This window comes from Pseudorasbora parva, chromosome 13 (assembly GCF_024679245.1).
Source record: "Pseudorasbora parva isolate DD20220531a chromosome 13, ASM2467924v1, whole genome shotgun sequence".
NCBI classification, from domain to species: domain Eukaryota; kingdom Metazoa; phylum Chordata; class Actinopteri; order Cypriniformes; family Gobionidae; genus Pseudorasbora; species Pseudorasbora parva.
Genome location: NC_090184.1, coordinates 30,117,943 through 30,139,221, shown reverse-complemented (window position 1 = coordinate 30,139,221; position 21,279 = coordinate 30,117,943). Strand labels below are relative to the sequence as shown.

The 21,279-nt window shown below is 38.2% G+C and overlaps 1 protein-coding gene and 1 long non-coding RNA gene across 8 annotated transcripts in view; one reads left to right on the top strand and one right to left on the bottom strand.

Moving 5' to 3' along the window:
- LOC137038882 (IQ motif and SEC7 domain-containing protein 1) overlaps positions 1-21,279 on the bottom strand; it is a 123,965-nt gene that overhangs the window by 50,689 nt on the left and 51,997 nt on the right. Inside the window, exons 1-2 of one of the 7 annotated variants that reach the window (XM_067413885.1) lie at positions 14,545-14,878; positions 1,955-2,035 (exon numbers count right to left, since the gene is read on the bottom strand). The exons of 4 other annotated variants lie outside the window; for them this stretch is intronic. In XM_067413885.1, coding sequence (XP_067269986.1) covers positions 1,955-2,001 — 47 coding nt within the window. In that variant the 5' untranslated portion in view covers positions 2,002-2,035; positions 14,545-14,878. Of the gene's footprint in view, positions 1-377; positions 1,266-1,954; positions 2,036-14,544; positions 14,879-21,279 lie in introns of those variants that run through there. 2 more of the 7 variants (XM_067413883.1, XM_067413884.1) reach the window with 2 other exon arrangements.
- LOC137038885 (uncharacterized) lies at positions 428-15,855 on the top strand. The gene is made up of 4 exons (XR_010897570.1): positions 428-556; positions 7,262-12,334; positions 14,871-15,156; positions 15,723-15,855. It is a non-coding gene; the product is annotated as an uncharacterized lncRNA (long non-coding RNA).

Here is a 21,279-nt window from a genome sequence, read left to right as displayed (position 1 = left end):
TAATAATGTTAATTTTGTAATTTTTATTTTTGTAGCCATAAAGCATGAATAAATTATTTCAAAATTGGTTAAGGATATTATTTAGAACTGTTTACTGTTATATTTACTTTTCAACTTCCAATCAGCCAAGTTTCTTTTTTTTTTTTTATTATCATAAAACTTTGCAGTTTCAATAACAATACTATTACTTCTAAAAATTATTATTATGCTACAATTTTATTGTTGTAGTCTAATTTAGTATTGTGCCACAAAACACAAATAAACTATTAATATTGGTTAAATATTAATATCAGACACTTAAAAATACTCTGCATGAGTACTGGTCGTAAAAAGCATTATCAGTCATTATTCTATTTTTTTTCCAGTTCTCTACTCACATATAGGCGTGGGCCCTGTGCAGGAGTTTAGTCTTTCGATGGAAGCGTGGAGAGCTCATAGCTGCAGTTTAAGCTACAGCTAAGGAGGTGAACACACACTCACACATGATGTCTGCAGTGGTGTGATAAGGAGCGGGTGTTTGTGTAAGATCTGCTCTGGGATCAGCTGAATCATGCCAGTGAGTTTCCTGATGACCGCATCGACAATCTGTCAATTACTGCAGAGCCGATGCAGTTTACAAGCAGTACAGTAGCAACACACACACATACAGTCTCTCTCTCTTTGTGCGTTACAAATCTCTTCACACCAGGGGACTGGTAACTACCAACACGGCAACGGCTCAGTTTTGCCAGCAACAGCAAAGCTTCAAAACAATCGGCTCAACAGCAATCAAGTGAAATTATATACCGCCACACGCTTTAACATTCAATGTATGATTATTATACAGCCTAGATTTTCGCAATATATACTGTTCCACCAAAAGGCAGCAGTTACAACTGCTATTTCTCTCTTTCAATCACACATGGCAATAAATGCCCTTCCGACTTTCTCTCCTGTCCAGGACGTGTATGGTAATGTGTGTCCAGGAATAGTGCCAAGTAGGCCAGCTGTGCAATCTTGCGGTGATCAGCATGAGTGACTTTAGATATGTGCATGTACTGTATGTGTGTGTGTATGTGTGTTTGCTCATGATGAATATGCAGCTGTGGTAGGATCCCGGTCACATGGTGCATGTGTGCCGTGCTTTCCCCACCTTCCGGGGCAAGTCACAGAAAGGCACACGTGCAAACGCGTCACATTATTGATTCCTGTAACAATAAATATACACAAATGTTCAAAAGTTTAAAGATTTTTTAATCCAGTACAAAAAGTAATATTGTGAAGCATTATTTATTCCTGTGATGGCAAAGCTACATTTTCAGAATCATTACCAAAAAAAGTATTATTTCTTTCTTTTTTTAAAATCTTTCTAATCCCAAACTTTTGAACAAAAGTGTATAACAAAAACATTCACATTGAAATATGTTAATGTTTTTTTAAATAGTGAACTAAAGCTGCCATTATCTAAATAATCCATATTTTTGAGGCATTTTTTGATCCAATTCACAAAAACAAACCCAAATCAGACTGAAAGAAAATATTGTGGCCACAATATTTTAAAAACTTAATCCTAATTTCCCCATTTTAGGTAAATTGTGTCTATGTTGTATTAATTTGTTCCCTCGTTTTAAATTAGTCATTTCGTGGCCTCAACATCTTGCATTTTTTTTCATGTGCAGGGCTCCGTAGTTTAAATGTGTTGTATGTAACTTTTTTGACTGTACTAAAGCACAAAAATTCCAAAACATGTTTGCAGAGATTTAGGAAACGTGTTTCTAGAAAAACAATGTTATAGCAAGTTATTCTACTTTGAAATGTGCGTTCTGTGATCCGGCCCACTGATAATATACTCGACAGCATTTTGACACCCTGGGTTACCAGTTGGGGGAAAACACAGCGTATTGCCTCAGCATCCATCTAAAAAGCTCTATCCAGAGGCATATTAAAATGTGGATAAATCAACTTATCAACTTACAGTGACTCGTCGCCTTCCACTGTCAATTGCACTCGTTCCTGTTGCATGTTCTCAAAAAGGCAACCAACGAGAGCGTCGAGTCTGAGGAGGAAGGGGCGGGAGAAACAACCTTCACCAATATTTTGAGATAGGACTGCAGTGCCCATTTCAACCGCTAGCTGTCAATATTACATACTGCACCTTTAACAGCTAAAAAGGAAAGATTATTAGTGAATAATGACTCACTTCAAAAGACTACAAATATACTGCATGCGTCATATGGACTTTTTTTGTTGTCCTTTAGAAGGTTGACATCCCTAGTCCCCATGCACCTTCATTGAAAAGAGAGGCCATGGTATCATACAGAAAGGTCATGTCCCAAATGGCACAATTCATGCACTTTTGGTCTTGCAGACTTACAATGGCTGCCACGTGCACGTGTCTGAGACCGTAGGGTGTCCCATTTGTCACTTAAGGTTTCAGAAAGGTGCTCGCGAGCGCCCCCTTTGCGACCAATATGTACCCTCGATGAACTAATGTGGTGCACTGGTGGCGCAGCAGACTTCTTCACCGTTACGTCATGAAGTACAGACTGCTAGGAAGACTGTGAGTGTTTAGGTGCCATTTGGGACAGGGCCAAAGTCATAGAGGTTTGGAACAACATAAGGGTGAGAAAAATTATATTTACATTTATTCACTTAGCAGATGCTGTTTGTTGTAATTCTTCACATAGATATCTGATTTAATACATGACAGCACAGAAGAAGATAAGGAACCCTTTCTGAAGGTTGAAATGTACTAAGAGCAAAACATGCATGTGCACTAGCTGTTTGTGTACACTTGTATTTTCATGAAATCGCCTGTGGGGCAGACGCTGACAGAAAGGAATATTTCCGTGCGAGTCAGTGAACGGCTGTTAATTGAAAGTGTCACTCAGAACGATGCTATATGCATTTGGTAGCATAAGTGTAACCTGTAAAAAGAAAACGTTCATCAACAGGAAGACAACCAAGTGATTCTGCAATATTAGCTCAAAAACATGCACAGATCCATCAGAAATGGCCACCGGAACACTTTTAACACACTACAATTTAGGACACGGTAATTTTGCATACAATGAAATGCAGACAATATAGAAACTGCAATTATAATTTTGTCAGGTGCCCCAGTAACCAATACAAAATACAGTAATTCACATTCTCACACTATAGAAGTGCATGAGCCAATCACATTCAAATAAATACACAATACAAGTAATTCAGCACAAATATACAGGATCAGCAGACATTAGCACAGCTTTAGCTTGATCTATAAAACCAATAATAAAGTCATAATGAGCAGCACCATTAACTTCATTATCTAAAGAGCCATCTGCTTTCCAATAGAATGATCTTGCATTGTGCTAATGTCACTATATCAGTATACCATTTATCTGCAATTATACAATAGTGCACTTTAAAATTGTCACTCTGCAATCATTCTGTCATGATTTTATAGTAATTGACATTCATTAGGTTAAAAAGTCCACAATATTTATGTCAAATATTTTATGTAATCCTGCAAGCATGTACAGCTGTTAGAAAAAGCTATAAAAAACCTAGCAAACAAAAAGCAGACTGACAGAGTGTGCGCCATTGATCTCTGAAGGGTTATTGAATTGTTTCCTCAGCTAGTTCTGTGTAAATCTATACCAATTTATGTGTGTCACTGCGATCTCACCACAAACCACAAGCAATCCACAGCAAAAATCAAATATACACAATCGGAACGTAATCAACAACTTTTACTCTACAAATTACACTAGTAGACAGTGGGCCATGTTTTGTGGGTGTAGCACCAAAAAGAGACTCGTTTTTCAGACTCGAGTTTAGTGTTAGGATGCTGCTAAGCTAACGCCACAGTACTCCAAGCAAAAACAACAACAAAAAAACATTAATAATAATAATAATAATAATAGTAATATCAGATTAATGATATAAGCTTATTTATAATTCTCTCATCTCTTTCACCATCTTGGATTGATTTTTTTTCTTTTTCACAGAGCTCATTGCAATGCATTATAGAATTGCCTTCTCTACAATGGATACATGAGATGCTGCCTTAGAATTCGGCCTAAACAATGTAGGAGGCGGTATAATTAAGCTGCCTTCCTTCTGGAACAGCCATGTGATGTCTTAAAATGTTGCCTCCGTAGGCAGCACACTAGGTTTTGGAACAGAGCTTTTATCTTTGCTACAGGAGATGGGGGCTGGTGTAACACAGCTAGGAGCTATTTCATTATCAATTCTATCGATTTTTATAATCATGTTAAATTAGTTTAGGCTTAGAATTACAGTAATTCCACCATATCAGTCTAGTATCACTAGCCTTGAGTTGAAAGAGATTTTGTGGGTGGGATCTTCATTTCAAAATTCCAGCTTTTCTTTTCTATTTACCAAAAGAACACTATTGTTCAAAGGTTTGGGGTCAATATATATTTTTAAAAGAAATTAATACTTTAATTTAGCAAGAATGCACAAAATTTACAGTAAGAACTTTTATAATGTTATTTTATGTCATTTTTTCATTCATCAAAAAATACTGAAAAAATGTAAGGCATCTAAAGCCGTATAATAAAAAATATTAATAAAATATGTTATGATACACATCTTTGTTTGCATACAGTCATAAGCATAGTCATTCACATTATTTAGTATAGAGGGAAGAAACACATGTGCAAATAAATATGAATGTGATTGAAATTTAAAGCGATAACTCAAAAATTACTGAAAAGTTCTGTCATTATTTAAAGTGGGGTGAAACACTCAGTTTCAGTCAATCTCATGTCAATCTTGAGTACCTATAGAGTAGTATTGCATCCTTCATATCTCCGAAAAGTCTTTAGTTTTATCATATTTATAAAAGAAATATAGGCTGTACCGAGTCTTTCCGGAAAAAAACGGGCGTATCGTGTGGGCGGAGCTAAAGAATGACAAGCGCGCAAAGCGGTGACGTCCTCAAGCGTGGAGAAACCCATGGCTATCTCAGCTAATACAGATAATGATCCAGAATCAAATCTGAGGCAGAAATAAATTGAACAGGAGAAACGGCAACATCAGGACGTCCGTCTCTGTGGTATGTACTGTATTTAGTGGCCTGTCAACATTTCTGTGTCTTTACTCGCAGTTTATGAGGACATGATTCGGTTTATGGACTATTGTATGTGACTAGACCTTAGAAGTAGCAAGCAAAACGGTTTTGCACGTCAGACTAGTGTAACGTTATATTAGAACAACAATGGAGTAACCGTTAGCGCATTTGAATGACGAAGCACGCGATCGTGTCGTTTACTGATGTTTACTCATGCGACGGTAGCCAACAGCACAGACATTTGAAGCAGTTTAACTCACCGGCTGCTTCCAAAGCACCGAACCTTTATCGCTGGGACCGCTCCGTCAAAAACACACTTCTTTGGTATGATTTGGTGAAGTCCTGTGACAGCAGTAGCGTGTAAATCCAATTTGAGACGTGACTGAAACGATGTTGTGAAGCTTCCCGTCATTTCTGCGTTCAAATCGGTTCAAATGCAGCGCTGCCTTCCCGGAATGCTGTGCTGAAGCGTTGAAGTCGCTCGACGTCACCCATAGGAATAAAGTGGAGCGCGGCGCATGACATAAGTGTTCACGGACGACTGGATCTGCACCTGAGAGACTGTTTACAGCGTGCATTTCCTCTCTCTCACTCTAATCACGCGCGCGCGCACCCTACCGGGAGAAGAGCCCGTACGGCCCATACAAGGACCTTCCGATCTATCGACGTCAAGTAGACCCATACTCGAAAAAAAACTCTCCGAAACTTGTGAGAAACCGGAAGGAGTATTTTTGACACAGAAATACTCCATCAAACGCCCAACATTAGTTTTTGAAACTTTGTCTATGTTTAGGATGGGAATCCAAGTCTTTAACAGTGTAAAAAGCTCAGTATGCATGAAACAGCATTTCAACCCCCCTTTAATCATGATGCTAAAACCTGTATGACTTTCTTTCTTCTGTGAAAAATAAAAGAAGATATTTTGAAAACTTTTGCCATGGCTTTTGTCCATGTAATGAATTTCCTATAAAAAAAAACCTTCTTTTATGTTCCACAGAAAAACGAAAATTCATACAATTATGACAGGAAATAAAGAATTTTAATTTTGAGTGAACTATTCCTTTAAAGGTCCAGTTCTTCGCGATTCTTTCTAAATTTTTCTAAACTTTAGTTAGTGTGTAAAGTTGCTGTTAGAGCATAAATAATACCTGTAAAATTATAAAGCTCAAAGTTCAATGCCAAGCCAGATATTTTATTTAACAGAAGTTCCCTTTCAAAGCCTGCAGCGAACGGCTGGTTTGGACTACACCCCTGCATTTCCTGGCATGAATGACGTCACTAGAACCGTTTGTTGACTAACCCTCCATCCACAAGAACACGCAAAGTAGGGGGCGTGGTCTTCTTGCTCTCCCACGTGGAGAAGAGCGCGCATTCAGCGCTTGCATCTCCCCGTTATGGTAAGAGGCGGGACCTTTCCGGGCAATGTGCACTAAGCTGCTGTCCAATCACAACACGGAAAGCGCTGGCCCAATCAGAACTCGTTACGTGTTTCTGAAGGAGGGACTTCATAGAACAAGGAAATCATCAGGCCGTTTTTAGGACAGAGAAAACAGCGCTGTACAAATAAGTAAATTGTGTGAAAAATACTGTTTTTTTTACACGCGAAACATGAACTCATGTTATATTGCACACTGTAAACATAATCAAAGCTTCGAAAACACGCGAAGAACGGGACCTTTAAGAGCTAAAGTGCAAATTTCGAATTAAAAGAGGATGGTTGTACTTTGTCAGAAATGTAATTGAGTGTACTAGTTCTTTAAATCTGACGCTGGCACACAGTTACACTGCACCTGTAAAATTGGATGCTTTAAAATTAGACTTAATTCACACTCAGGCACATGGCTTCCTCCTGAAATGTAAAGTGGTAACAGGAGTCTCTGAGTCATCTGTCTCCTTGAGAGTACTGTATGTGCATCTCTGCTGTCATGCAGGTACAGGTGTGAGACAGTGAGAATGTGTCGCTGCAGGATGTTTTTAAAGGGATACTAGTTCACCCAAAAAATGAAAATGAATGTCATCATTTACTCAGGGCTCACCATTTAGCCTATTCACGTGCTTATACAAACAATTTAAGGAACCCAATCACTTCCATAGTATGATTTTTTAATTTATTTTTTAATTCTTATTAAAAAAAGTTAATGCGGTACATCAACTGTTTGGTTTCCAACATTCATCAAAATCTCTTTTTTTTGTATTCAGCAGAAGAAAGAAATTCGTACAGGTTTAGAACAACTTGAAGGTGAGTAAATGATAACAGAATTTTCATTTTGGGGGGAATCATCCCTTTAAAGAGGCCATATAATCTAGATTTCTTGATTTAGCTTGAATGTTCAAAAAAATATTCTTTTCCACAAATTTTACATTGCTGCAGCACCTCTCCTCCCAGTCTATCAGTAATGCTCTCTTTAGTTTCTGTCTCTATGAAGCCCCTCCTTCTAAAAAGCACAATATGTTATAATTGTTCGGCTGGACCAGTGTGTTGTGACTGGACAACTGCTTTGAGTGTGTTTCAGAAATGCCACGCCCTTGCCATAACCAAGATAAAAAAAAAAAAATGATTTATTGTTGGTGGGTGTTTTTTTGCCTCTCTTATAGCAGTATAGAGTAGACAGAAAGTGAAGTGGGAGAGAGAAGGGGACTGGATTGGGAAAGGTTTGTGAGCCAAGACTCGAACTTGGGTCACCCGAAAGAGCAATCATGCTACATGTCGGTTAGCTACTTAAGAGGTTATCGGCTCTAACACAACCGTGACTTCAACACACGTTAGAAAGTGCAAAAACATGAAATGCTAATTATAATACTACCCAGATGTCCAAATATGACATAATGTCACTATTTCTGGAGTGGACCATAATAAAACACCGGAAGCTTTAATTTTGCAGACTCAGCAAACAACAATTCTTCACGCAGTGAGCATCAGAAGCCAAAGAGAGTGTACGTCATTTTTATGCACTCCCTCAAAAAGCAGTGTTTGGCATTCACAGCGCACTTCCTGCTGAAAGCTACAGGCCAGAACTGCTAAAGCGGCCATGGGAATCATCTCTGTGTTCATTACTAAAGGCTCAGCTTGAGAACACACTGCTGGAGAATAATACTGCTGCCTGTCACGACACAGAGCGTCGTGTATGCTCATGCTTTTTTGCACAACCTCAAGCGGCCTGTCATTTACACCAAACAGGATCACAGCTTCAGCAGCACAGAAGAGCGAAACACTGACGACATGAACGTTTTAGGCTTAAAATAGCAGGACTGCTGAAACACAAAAGTAACACACTACTTTGAACTCCAGAGATCAGTCTGAACAAGACAAATGTTCAAGGAAGATTAATAATGACATAATTTAGTGTCTAAATATAGACAGTAGGCAAACTGAAACAACCATGGTTTTATAAATTTCAAATGGAGCTGATCCAAATATATTAAATAGAGTTAAAAAGCAGAATTATTTCTATACAGAAAAAAAGGCAGAATCATATTATATAATTTATTTATTATATATTTATTATCTTCCTAGAAACTTGAATCATTTGATCCAAAAATGTGTTCAATAATTTATCATTTCATAACTTAATACATTTACATATTAATAATTTAGACAATTTCGAAACCGGAGCATTTAACTAAATATTTACATACAAAGATTTTAAATGAAAACGTGTAAGTAAACCAGTTAATTGTTTCTGTACAGGTTGATTCACATTCACCACTCAAAGGAACCATTTTAATAATATTAATCTGAATCCCAATATTACTTTAAAAAGAGAAAAGACAGTTTCACTTTGCATCTGTGTGCACAATATAGTCCCCATCCCAACACTAAAATGGGCATGAAAATGTTAATGCAAGATTTCAACACACTGAACTCGCCAAGTTAGGTTAGCACCATGAGAAGAAAGATTTCTTTCCATATTTTTAGACATGTTAGAAAGGCACAACATGCCAATTATTCACTGAGGTGCCTAACTTCTTTAGTGTCTTTCTCTGACAGGACTGACAAGCTTCTCACTGCTATGGTAACTAAATGCCACTTCAAATGAGCAGAAATGTGTTTGGAATGAATGTGATGCACTAGAGACATATACACACAGTGAATAGATTGGGGGGGGGGGGGGGAAATCTGTGCATGTAAACACAATAATAACATAAATATTGTTGTACGGATAAACTGAATTAGTGTGAGTAAAGATAAAACAGCTGTGGTTCAAATCCAATGCATTAAACAGACAGGAAAGGACCATGGCCGGGGGTTAGAAAGAGAAGAGGAGAGAGAGACAGAGAGAGAGAGAGAGAGAGAGAGAGAGAGAGAGAGAGAGAGAGAGAGAGAGAGAGAGAGAGAGAGAGAGAGAGAGAGAGAGAGACAGAGAGACAGAGAGACAGAGAGACAGAGAGAGACAGAGAGACAGAGAGACAGAGAGAGACAGAGAGAGGTCAAAGCTCAGAAGAAATCTTTAGCATTCTGAACTAATATACCACTCAAAATAACCACTGTGCTAGGGGTTGGCGATATGACAAAATCTTATTTCACAATATAATTAATTATATTTCAAGTTAACAATATACATTACAGTATAGTTATTTTTGCTTTAAATAAAGTTATGACGACAAATTTTTGATCGTATTAAAATGTCATTACTTTTGTCACCAATAAAAAAAGTAACAAAAAACTCAAGCTTACTGAAGACAAGTAGGCCTAAACAGTCAGTGATAAAATATAAGAAACTAATTACAAGCAATAGGACAAACTACAATAGAACAAAGACTCAAATGAAATAGAACTACCTGAAAAACTTTAACCACTAGAAATAAGAAATACTACAGAAATCGTGTAGTAATCAAATGTATCTAAGTCATTATTTATCTGTCATTAAAGGTACAAAAGTGATTCAGTCAAGAACAGCAGCAGGTTTCACTTTAAAGGACAGCTCCGGTTCAAAAATGAACCTAGGGGTAATTAACACATGGTTACCGAGTAGATTGTTCTCTGGGATGCGTTTTCATGAAGCGTTCGTGGCTCGACTCGTCAAGACTTTTTTCGTAATGTACTATCTTTATAAAGTCTTCTTATTAAACTGTTTTCACACCCTCTATGAGCATCAACTTTAGCAATATGAGTTCTCTTTCACTACTTATTGCTCTTCAACAGTTTAAAATCTTTTTTTTTTAAACCGCAATGCATAAAAACACATTCAAATGAGCTTTCGTGACGGCACAGAACAGCAACATAATGTGAGCGTAAACGTAATACAGACGATAGTCCTAACTCTGGTTTATATATAATCGCCCTTGAACCTCAATGTTCAAAAGTTCATAAAGATAAAAGTATACTCAAAGATTTAATATAGCATTAAACTGGACAATAGGTGGTCAGAGTATGAATCTGAAGGTCAAAATCTGAATCTGAAGGCACATGAATAACCGCCTGTTATATAGTTTATTACATTGCTCTGTGGAATACTTGATTCTGATTGGTCAATCGTGCACTCCAGCAGTATGTTATTCCCAGATAACAACCACTAAAGTGAATAAAACACCGCTCATCCGGGTACTACAAGTTATCTATACTTATAGAGTGCCACTCCGCTGTCGTTGACTGTCTGATGCCATCCTGTGTCTGAAAAACACTTAACCACCAGGTTACAATCGAAAACTGGAAGACAGGCGATCAGCCAAAACTTTACTTTATAAGGTTTTAAATATGGATATCTTACACATTCGCATTGATTCACTTCAGAAGGCCTTTATTAACCCCCCCAGAGCCGTGTGGAGAACGTTATTTGACGGACAGAGGCATTTTTGATGTACTTCAAAAAAAAGAGCTACAACTCCTACTATTATAAAGTTGGATTAGCCAGGACTTTCTTAATAAAACTCAGATTTTATTCGTCTGAAAGAAGAATGTCATATACACCGAGGATGACATTGAGGGCGAGCAGATCCAGGGCTAATTTTTATTTTTGGGTGAACTATCCCATTTACTTTGTCGGGGTTTATTCTGTGATAACAACCAGCTGGAGGCACATTATTCCTTACATATTCACTTACTATCGTGCAACTAGAGTGATGAAGTGCTTAATAAATAATTCCTTATTGCAATGGATGACAGTCCTCCAGATCTTTCCATCATGACGGCGACAGTAAGGGGGAAAAAAACTACAAGACCAACTTGCTGGCAGAACACTTGCTGAAGAACAGCGATTCTCTCTCACATACTCCGTCTCTCTGTGCCTCTTTGACAGTGTTGTAACTCTCAGCCGCCTGTAAAACAGCTGAAATCTCTCCAGCACTGTTTAAACCCCTCACATGAGAGGTCTAACGGATTCGGAAGACCCCCCACCAGCTGAAAAATAAGAGCGAGAGCGAGAGAGAGAGTGAGGGAGAGAGAGAGAGAGAGAGAGAGAGAGAGAGAGAGAGAGAGAGAGAGAGAGAGAGAGAGAGAGAGAGAGAGAGAGAGAGAGAGAGAGAGAGAGAGAGAGAGAGAGAGAGAGAGACTAGGGAGACACCACAGCCTGTTTCTACACAATGTACTAAGGAGTTTTATCATGCTTTTTTTGACAGGAGTCAAATCTAGATGCTGTATCCGGTCCTTCATAGTACTAGTGTGAGAACATGAGGTTTGAAGCATTATGAAATACAGCTCTGTTCCTTCAGCCAGGGGAGTTTTATAAAGAAGCAACGGATGCAGCACCTCCTCCAAATTTGGAAGAAAATATAATTGCCAGTACAATAACAAAACAAAACTATGATTGGCCAATTAACCTATCCATGTGATAATACTCACCTCTCATTTTTACAATCGGTCCCTAAATTTACTTCAACGGGTGGTAAAACATGATTTCAATTCTCTAACTTTAGCTGTTGTAATGTTGCTGTTTGAGCATAAACGACATCTCAAAGTTACAACGTTCAAAGTTTAAAGCAAAGGGAGATATTTGCTTTTAAAGAAATCAATTTCTAAGGACTACAGCAAACGGCTGGTAGGGAACTACAGGCTTTTACTCCAGACTCGCTGACGTGTTCAATATTTACATAAACCCCTCCTTCGAGAATAGTAAATAAGAGGGGTGATGCCATTTTGCAATGCCAATGAAACGCAGTTATTTTCATCTGGATTGTAGTTCCAATTTTTTCAGCCTTCCTAGGGACGGGGGAGTTAGGGGGAAAAGGAAATCTCACAAATGTCGCGAGTTCAACACAGCAATCGCACAACATCTTGTCCTGAAAGATGGAGCAGTTCGAACTTTAAAAACAGAAGCTGTTAACGGGCCATAACCTGTAAGTATGATTTATTTTTCATCTATGTGTTTTCCTGTAATAGTTTGTATTGCAAATTGTACGTTGTAGCAATGGAGTATACATATGACAATGCTGTTGGCTCTGCAAACCAGTTTGTTAACCCACGTACGATCACATTTTTGCCTTATTTGGAAGAGTCATGAATATTAATGTTGAGCTCTGCTCTGATTGGCTTATTTCAGCAGCTCACAGCACACAGCAGTTCAGTTGTTCAGCAAAGCGGCTCATGAGTCCTGACAGAACACAGACCGACTGAATGACACTTTAAGCAGAACATCTCAAATGAAGATTGATAAAATGCAGCCTACTTGTTTATTGGTGTTTTTAGATCATCCGTGCGCGAGAGAGAGCTCGCTTGCATATGGTTGCCAGATTGCACGTTTAGGTAAAACATCAGATAGTATACGTGTTCTTTTCACAGAAAAGCTCTGTTTGGGGGATTTAAATTAACTGAAAACTGGCAACCACACGAACGCTCTTCTTTCCCTCAGACAAAACCAAAACCAGTGATTTTAGACTCGTCTTTTTTCCTCAACGATATTGCACGTTTATATAACGTTAGTCACAATGTAGGCTACGCAGTGACTGTGATGTACTCTGAAATAAAAGCATGCAAAAACAACATACTTAAGTTCTCAAAAATATAAAGATATATATTTTTACTAAATGAATAGCCTTGTCAAATGACTATCGTTTATATGGTGGAAAAGGTGACATTTGCTAGAAGGATCGAGTGAACGATCTGTAAGCAACGTATCTACGGCTGTATTTTGTAATACAAAATAATATTAACCTTTGTCATTAGACACACTATTTAGTTTTGTATGGTACTTGGAATTGTTTAAACAGTCAATAAGTGGGTAAAATCGCTACTTACTGCTTGCAGGAATACAGTTGTAATTGCCACTTTCTTCAGTTTAAGATGCTGAGCGAAGCTTGCTTGAACTGGGCCGAACAAACGAATTATCTTGAATTAAATTGTTGTGGTATCCGATTATGACTAAGAAAAACAGTGCTGCATTACCCCACAGGTGAAGGGCGACAACTCCTATGATTCAACGCTCATTCACGGTGTCATTAAGCAATGCCTTTGTTTTGAATAAGCGACCTTCAGTGGCGAAACTTACATACTGTGCTTTTAATGAACAGCTTTTCTGATTAGTTAAATGAAAGTGAGACCATTGACATATTTGCTGAGTCTGACTAATAATGTTCCAAAAAAGGTGACTCTTAATAAAAATAGCCAATTTTTTTTTAAATGCTTACTTAAATTGAGGGCATTTAAAAAGTTAAAGACGACAAACTTGAATTTACTACAAAAGTTGTATGCTAATATTGACTAAATATATCAATTAAAAAAATTATAACACCCCTTAATTCACAGGTTATTAAATTCATTTATGTTTAATAATCACTGAATCAATACAAATACATTCGTTTATAACTATGTATAATAAATCAGGTATATATATTTTTCAACACAGTGTAGTATTGTTTTCTTGTTAATTGTATAACATGGGCTCCAGACACTGTTTAAAAATGTAATGTAAATGGTAATTTACACTAACAATTAACAATAAACAAACCACCACACACTATCAACTTTGTGTGTTCAAACAGGTTATACCAAATCCAAAGGACTATAGAAGCTTCAAAAATGTCCTTCGACTGTAAAATGTTTGAATACACAACAGTCATGTAAATATGTACAGTACAGCACTCATAAAAGAGAAAAAAAAATATAACCGTGAGTCAGTATTACACTTGTTTTCAAATGAGGGCAATCCTGTGTTGAGGGAACTTGTGACCTACAAGTCATTGCCAAGAACATGCATTCAAAAACGGAGACCACTGCACAAGCTCATAAACTCTGTACATTACAGGTATTCACGTAATAACATATCATTTAAATGCACAATTGGCGGTTTTTTGGTAGTGGTTTCTTCTGACTCGTTGGCCTCAAGCGTTTTCTCTGCGGCTAGAGATGCGTTTTCCATTTACAATGAACAGAGGACTCGCGCGCACGCATATTGCGCGGCTGTTACGTTGTTTTTTTATAGTGATGCTTCATTACAGGGTCATTTAAATGAACGACTCTAACATACACACTAAAATCCACTTAGCACGGGATAACAAACAATTCCAGCCAGTCGTGTCACCCCCCAAAAAATCATAACATTGCGTCTTACCAGTACACAAGCTTGTTATGAAGAATCGCTGGAGTCTTATCCGACGCACAATTGATGCACCACATTGTTGCGAGAAACACGTCCGGATGCGCAAGCGCTATTTCATTTGATAGCTAATTTGGCTCGAGCGCTGACAGCGTCCCTCACGGCGTGCGCGCGGAGTAGGATTCACTTTAAAATGCATGATTTGCGATTTCATGTGCTGTCATTAGCGAGAAGATGATAAGCTCATTCTCTCATCCTTGGCCACTCTCTCTCTCTCTCTCTCTCTCTCTCTCTCTCTCTCTCTCTCTCTCTCTCTCTCTCTCTCCTTTGAATCTCTTCAGGCTCGTGCAGCCAGCGTGACACAGCAGTAAGGGCGCGAAAACGCGTCTGCCAGCCGAGCTTGGCAAACTGCTTCCTGTTTGCAGCGCATGATCCACACCTCAGGCATCATTGCTTCGACTCCTCTGACAGGCTCTGTTCGGTGCCATTAAGATCAATCAGAGAGTCATGTGACATAATCTGTGCGAGTCACTCACATCTCGATTCGTCGCGCGGTTCAGGGGGACCATATTGTGTTGATCTGGTGGTTAGGTCAGAGCCACTTCGCAAAGTTCACTCATAATAAAGGTATGTCATAGTAGCAATGCCACAGTAGAACCATTTTGGGTTCACTTAAATAACCTTTTTTTCTAGTGTGAAGAACATCTTAATCTTGAAGAACCATTTTTTCAATTTTTTGTGTATTTTTTAAAGCATATTTTGTGTATTGGAGATGTAGTACTGTGGATGTTAAAGGTCTTCACACTTATTTTTTAATAGTTTGGATGTATCGCTCCACATTTCTCTCCTAATTTTAAAAGAGACTTTTTCTGAGAGAGACTTTTCAACCCACTCTGTTGTGACAAGTCTCTTCTTCTCTTATCTTGAGTCGTCTGGTTATGACAATGGCCAGCTCTGCCTCCATCTTTAGCATGGACATCAAAACACAGGAGAGATTTGTGATATTTCTCTCTCTCTGTCTCCATCTTTCTCCCTGGCCTCAGGACAGCTTTGTATAATTCATCATATTCCACATTAGCCACCATTTCGATGCCTTCTCCCCATGTTTGTCATCTGTCTCATTCTTCAGCACAAGCTGCTCAGTGTTCTGTTCACTTTATCTCCCCTGTGTCACTTTCTCTCTTTTTTTTTAGGGTTCATTCGGTCAGGGTAAACCTGGAAGTATCAGGCCAGGGATCATTACAATTGTGATTTCCAGGATACTTCACAACCACTGTTAAAATATCATAATTTGTACCTGATATACAATAAAAAAATCCAAGTGGCAGTCTTTGTAAAATTATTTTTATAAATACCAAGCATGAGGTGGGGCTTAGTGTGAGTTAGTGGAAAAGGGAGGGGTGTGTGTGTGTGTGTGGAGGGGGGGGGGGGGGGGGGGGTATTCATTTAAATCTGTGCATGTCCAAATAAATTATATGCGGGGAATTCTCATTTTTTCATTAAGATTTAAAAAAAAAAAAAAAAAAAAAAGTAAAAATGTGGCCTACATTTGTAAGAGTCTCATGACCTATATTTTGCCATTCATCACACTCATGTGTTATTTTTAAGAACATGAATGAAAAAGAATGAGTTGGCTAAATGACTGTCCATATTGATACAATGCAGGATAATAAACAGCAAGGGTATCGATAACAATACGGAAATATTGGGCGCACTTCTTTTCATGTTCCTACAGATGTTTTGGTCTACTGTACATTGTAAAAAAAAAATTAAAAGGTCTAAATAAATGTGAAGAATACAATAAATATTTAAGTCTTTCAGTATTTCATGTTTATATCAGTGTGTAACTTGCCATTTTTTTCAAACTAATTCTGAAATTTACTAGCAATTTATGAGTGAAATTCTTAGTTTCTAGACCACTAAGATGAGTTCTACAAATATAGAAATATTTGCAATTAAACCAATTAAAATGGCAAAACTGTCAGTGGTAGTATTAAAGAAATAAGGATGAATTTTTTTTTTGTTGTTTCAGTGGAACAGAAATCCTCAAATGATTGATAGAGTGCGCATAAGAGCAAGACTAACAAAGTGCATGATGGATGTTTGGGAAACCTCCTGAATATGGTGTACAAGAATCCCCTAATGTGGCCCGTTGAACATGCTGGACGATTGCATATTCACGTTCTCTTTCTCACCCTCTTGCGATGGCGAACAAATGACAGTCGTGCTTCATTTTACAAAATGAACAGAACTCATATGCACAGCTGAGATTAATGCTTTCACACTGAGAAAACACATCACCACAAATGCTCTCATTCAAGGTATACAGTATGAAATGTCGCCAGACTCATTGCTCCTGCACATATTGATGAGTTGTCTATTTCATTACACAAATTGTTGAAACCATCCTACTGAACAACTGTAGAGCTACATACATCATCTCAATGTGCTTTGAGTTTCTACTCAGGCAGCACTCAGTCTATTTTAATGTCACCGGGGCACCACATGATGCGTATCTCCACATGATTGGACAGACATGATGCTTCATGACTGTGCTCTATCGGCCTCCTGTGGTGGGCGGAGTCAACGTCAGTCTCCTCGCATTTCCCCTTTCATGATTCCCAAAGAACAACGCTACAACGTGCTGCTGACTGCAATATTAATAAAGTCTAACTAGGTCATTTGAGCTATCAGAAAGTCTCTGCTTCAGAATGCAGCAAGTTCAACCAGCTGAGGGGAATGGAGACATCACTTTATATTATGATTTCTGCATAATAAACACTATTTTACAATAGGTACATATCAGAACCTGACAACTCGAGGAATAATAAAGAGAAAGGGTAAACTATTTTAAGGTGATGTAGTTACACTGTACTTACATAAGCACTGAGTAATATTAATGAACTACATGTACTTATTATAGAGTTACGGTTAGGTTAGGGTTTGGTGGTTTAGGGTTAGTTACTTGTAATTATGCATAATTTATTGTCATTACTACAGTTTGTAATGTGTAACTGCGTCACCTTAAAGGGGTGATGTACCTGATTTTGAAGCTGAAAATTTCCTTGTTAGTAAAAAAAAGCTTTATAGACACCAGGCCCAGAAAACGAGGCTCTCAAATCAATGACGTATTAGAAGGGGGAAACGCTGCCTCTACAGATAAATGAGTACGTCTGCTTCTGTAGCCCCGCACACCAACTCGAGGAGCTAAACGAGCAGTAAACATGCTGAAGATATAGCAAGATAATCGTTTGTAAACAAGACACAGGTCGACAATGGATTTGCAGACAAATTGAGATTAAAGCACAATGCTGTTCCTTCTATATCGGATCCGACAGGAATGACGCAACACACTTATGTGAGTAAAACATGTTTTTTTTTTTATATGTAATTTGCATTGTTACAAATCGTACTGATTATGTGCATGCGATGTGTCTAACAGAACATACCTTAGCACACTGTCACAGGCTGGAGAATAATTTATTTGTTGGTTCATTGCGTTTCGGGAGTCCCAGGTCTATGTGTTTTCTAGATGGGCAACCAAAATGTAAGCATGTCGGCAGGCTGGTGAATCTTAAATAGTGAAATAACATTCATTTCTTGTTCTGCGATGTTCACTCTCTTGACTTGATGTTTGAAGAGCGGTGTGTGTGTGTGCGGTTCGCGCTTATATCCACCGATCGGGCAGGCCAAGTAATAAAACAGGCCAAGTAATAAAACAATTTGCCTGGTACAAATTGTGGTTTTGGCCTATAAGGCTAATTTTTAGTTCTGCATAATTAAGGGCGTGGTTACTGGTAGATAGCCATTTATCTGCCGTCTATAGTCATTGCATCACCCAAGCTCTGCCTACATCCCGGACACTACGTCCATATTTTTTTACAGTCTATGGCTCAAACCACCACATGTCTAGGCCTGTCTTAAGTTTGCCAATGACCATTTGGATGATCCAGAGGAGTCATGGGAGAAAGTCATGTGGTCAGATGAGACCAAAATAGAACTTTTTGGTCATAATTCCACTAAACATGTTTGGACGAAGAAGAATGATGAGTATTATCCCAAGAACACCACCCTACTTTGAAGCATGGGGGGTGGTAGCACCATGATTTGGGGGTGTTTTTCTGCACAGGGGACAGGGCGACTGCACTCCATGTATTGCGAGATTTTGGGGAACAACCTCCTTCCCTCAGTTAGAGCATTGAAGATGGGTCGAGGCTGGATCTTCCAACATGACAATGACCCGAAGCACACAGCCAGGATAACTAAGGAGTGGCTCTGTAAGAAGCATGTCAAGGTTCTGCCGTGGCCTAGCCAGTCTCCAGACCTAAACCCAACAAAGAATCTTTAGAGGGAGCTCAAACTCTGTGTTTCTCAGCGACAGGCCAGAAACCTGACTGATCTAGAGAAGATCTGTGTGGAGGAGTGGGCCAAAATCCCTCCTGCAGTGTGTGCAAACCTGGTGAAAAACTACAGGAAACGTTTGACCTCTGTAATTGCAAACAAAAGCTACTGTACCAAATATTAACATTGATTTTCTCAGGTGTTCAAATACTTATTTGCAGCTGTATCATACAAATAAATAGTTAAAAAAATCATACATTGTGATTTCTGGATAAATTTTTTTAGATTATGTCTCTCACAGTGGACATGCACCTACGATGACAATTTCAGACCCCTCCATGATTTTTAAGTGGGAGAACTTGCAAAATAGCTGGGTGTTCAAATACTTATTTTCCTCACTGTATGCCAATTTTATCCAATCCTAGTCGTCAGTCTTTAGTGAGGCACGCCCAACAAGACCCAGCGTTCAGGAGAGAGCCTCAAAATCAATGTAGAAAACAGCCTATTCATTTATGTAATGCTCTTTATGTTTTGATGCAAACGTCATAAGTTGACCTCAGACAACAGTATATAAAAAAGCCATTTCATGACATCATAAAAAATAATAAAAAGTGTTACTAAGAGAAAAAGAGAGCCACAATAAAAAGAAATAGTGGCATAAAATTGTGATATTTTAATGAGAATTTAGCACAATATTCAAAAGTCTGGGATCTGTTTTTTTTTTTTTTTTTTGTAATCAAAAGTGACAGTAAAGACATCTCATGTTACATACGATTTCTATTCCAGATAAATACTGTTTATTTGAGCTCTTTATTTATCTAAGAATCCTGAAAAAAAAAAGTATCACTGTTTCCACAACTGCTTTCAACATTGATAATAGAAATAATAAATGTTTCTTAAGCAGCAAAATCAGCATATTGCAATGATTTCTGAAGGGTCATGTGACACTGAATACTGAAGTAATGATGCTGCAAATTCAGCGTTGCCATTACAGGAATACAATACATTTTAAAATATTACTGTTTTTACTGTATCTTTGAACTAGTAATGTGCTTTTTCAAAATATAATTTATCATATAATTGATTTATTATTTTTCCCTTTAAGTTTGGAGTGAACGGAGACCTGGAAATGTTTTCATGATCTTGATCCATAAATACTAAAGCGTGTCACTTTCAACCCTGTCACTTCCTGCTTCATTATTCCCCATTTTTATTCTCGCTGTGCTCTCCATTTGTCCATTACGGTAATTCTCTTGCTCATCATTTGACTTCTCATCTCTTTATAATCATACTGCCCCCTCTCTCTTTTTTTATCATTATCTCTATTTCCCCACCGCTTCCACCCTTAATCCCTCCTTTTCGGCGCTGTCACTCTCTCTGGAAGAGGCAGACTCAGAGAAGGGGAGAGGGGGGCGGAGATGAGAGGAGAGAGTTGCTTGGTGACGGTTGCCGAGAAACGGATGTGGGAGGGGTTGCAGTGAACCAGAGTCAAGAGTGGCGTTGCCTTGGCGACCGAGGTTTCACACTGTCTTACAGGATTTGGCGCAAGATGGGAGGGATCACAGTACCTCTGAGGGGTTTGTAGCATCATATATCCACATATACAATATAAACATACACAAGTACACACATAAACACTAGAGCTAATCTTATTTCTAGGATAAAAGTAAAAAAAATACCAAAACCGGGAATGGCAATATATACATTTTTATTCATATATGAATGTAGAGTAATGAAAATGCAATAAAATTTACAGCAGTTTACATAACCAAAACAATTTGAAACCGGACCAGAGGCTGCTTGTAAACAGATTAAAGGGTTAGTTTACCCAAAAAGGAAAATTCTCTCAGTAATGACTTACCCTTGACACTCGTAAGTATCGTTCGACACTCGTAAGACCTCCTTCAATCTTCAGAACACAAATGAAGATATTTTTGTTGAAATCCGATGGCTCAGAAAGGCCTCCATTGACACCAATGTCATTTCCTCTCTCAAGACCCATAAAAGGCACTAAAGCCGTCGTTACAAAGCCCATCTCACTACAGTGGCTCTACAATCATTTTATGAAGCGACGAGGACAGTTTTTGTGCACAAAAAACAACAACTAAATAACGACTTATATAGTGATGGGCCGATTTCAAAACAAAGCTTTGAACCAAAATGATTCAGTGAATCGATCACCAAAGTCACATGATTTCAGTAGTTTGGTGGTTTGACACGCGATCCGAATTATGAATCAATACGCTGATTCATAACGGTTGGAAACTTTGTTTTGAAATCGGCCCATCACTATATAAGGTCTTACGGGTGTCAAACGTGAGTGTAAGTAATAAATGACAGAATTTTCCTTTTTGGGTGAACTAACCCTTTAACTTACAAGGCAGGTGACACCTCATCAAATCACAAAAG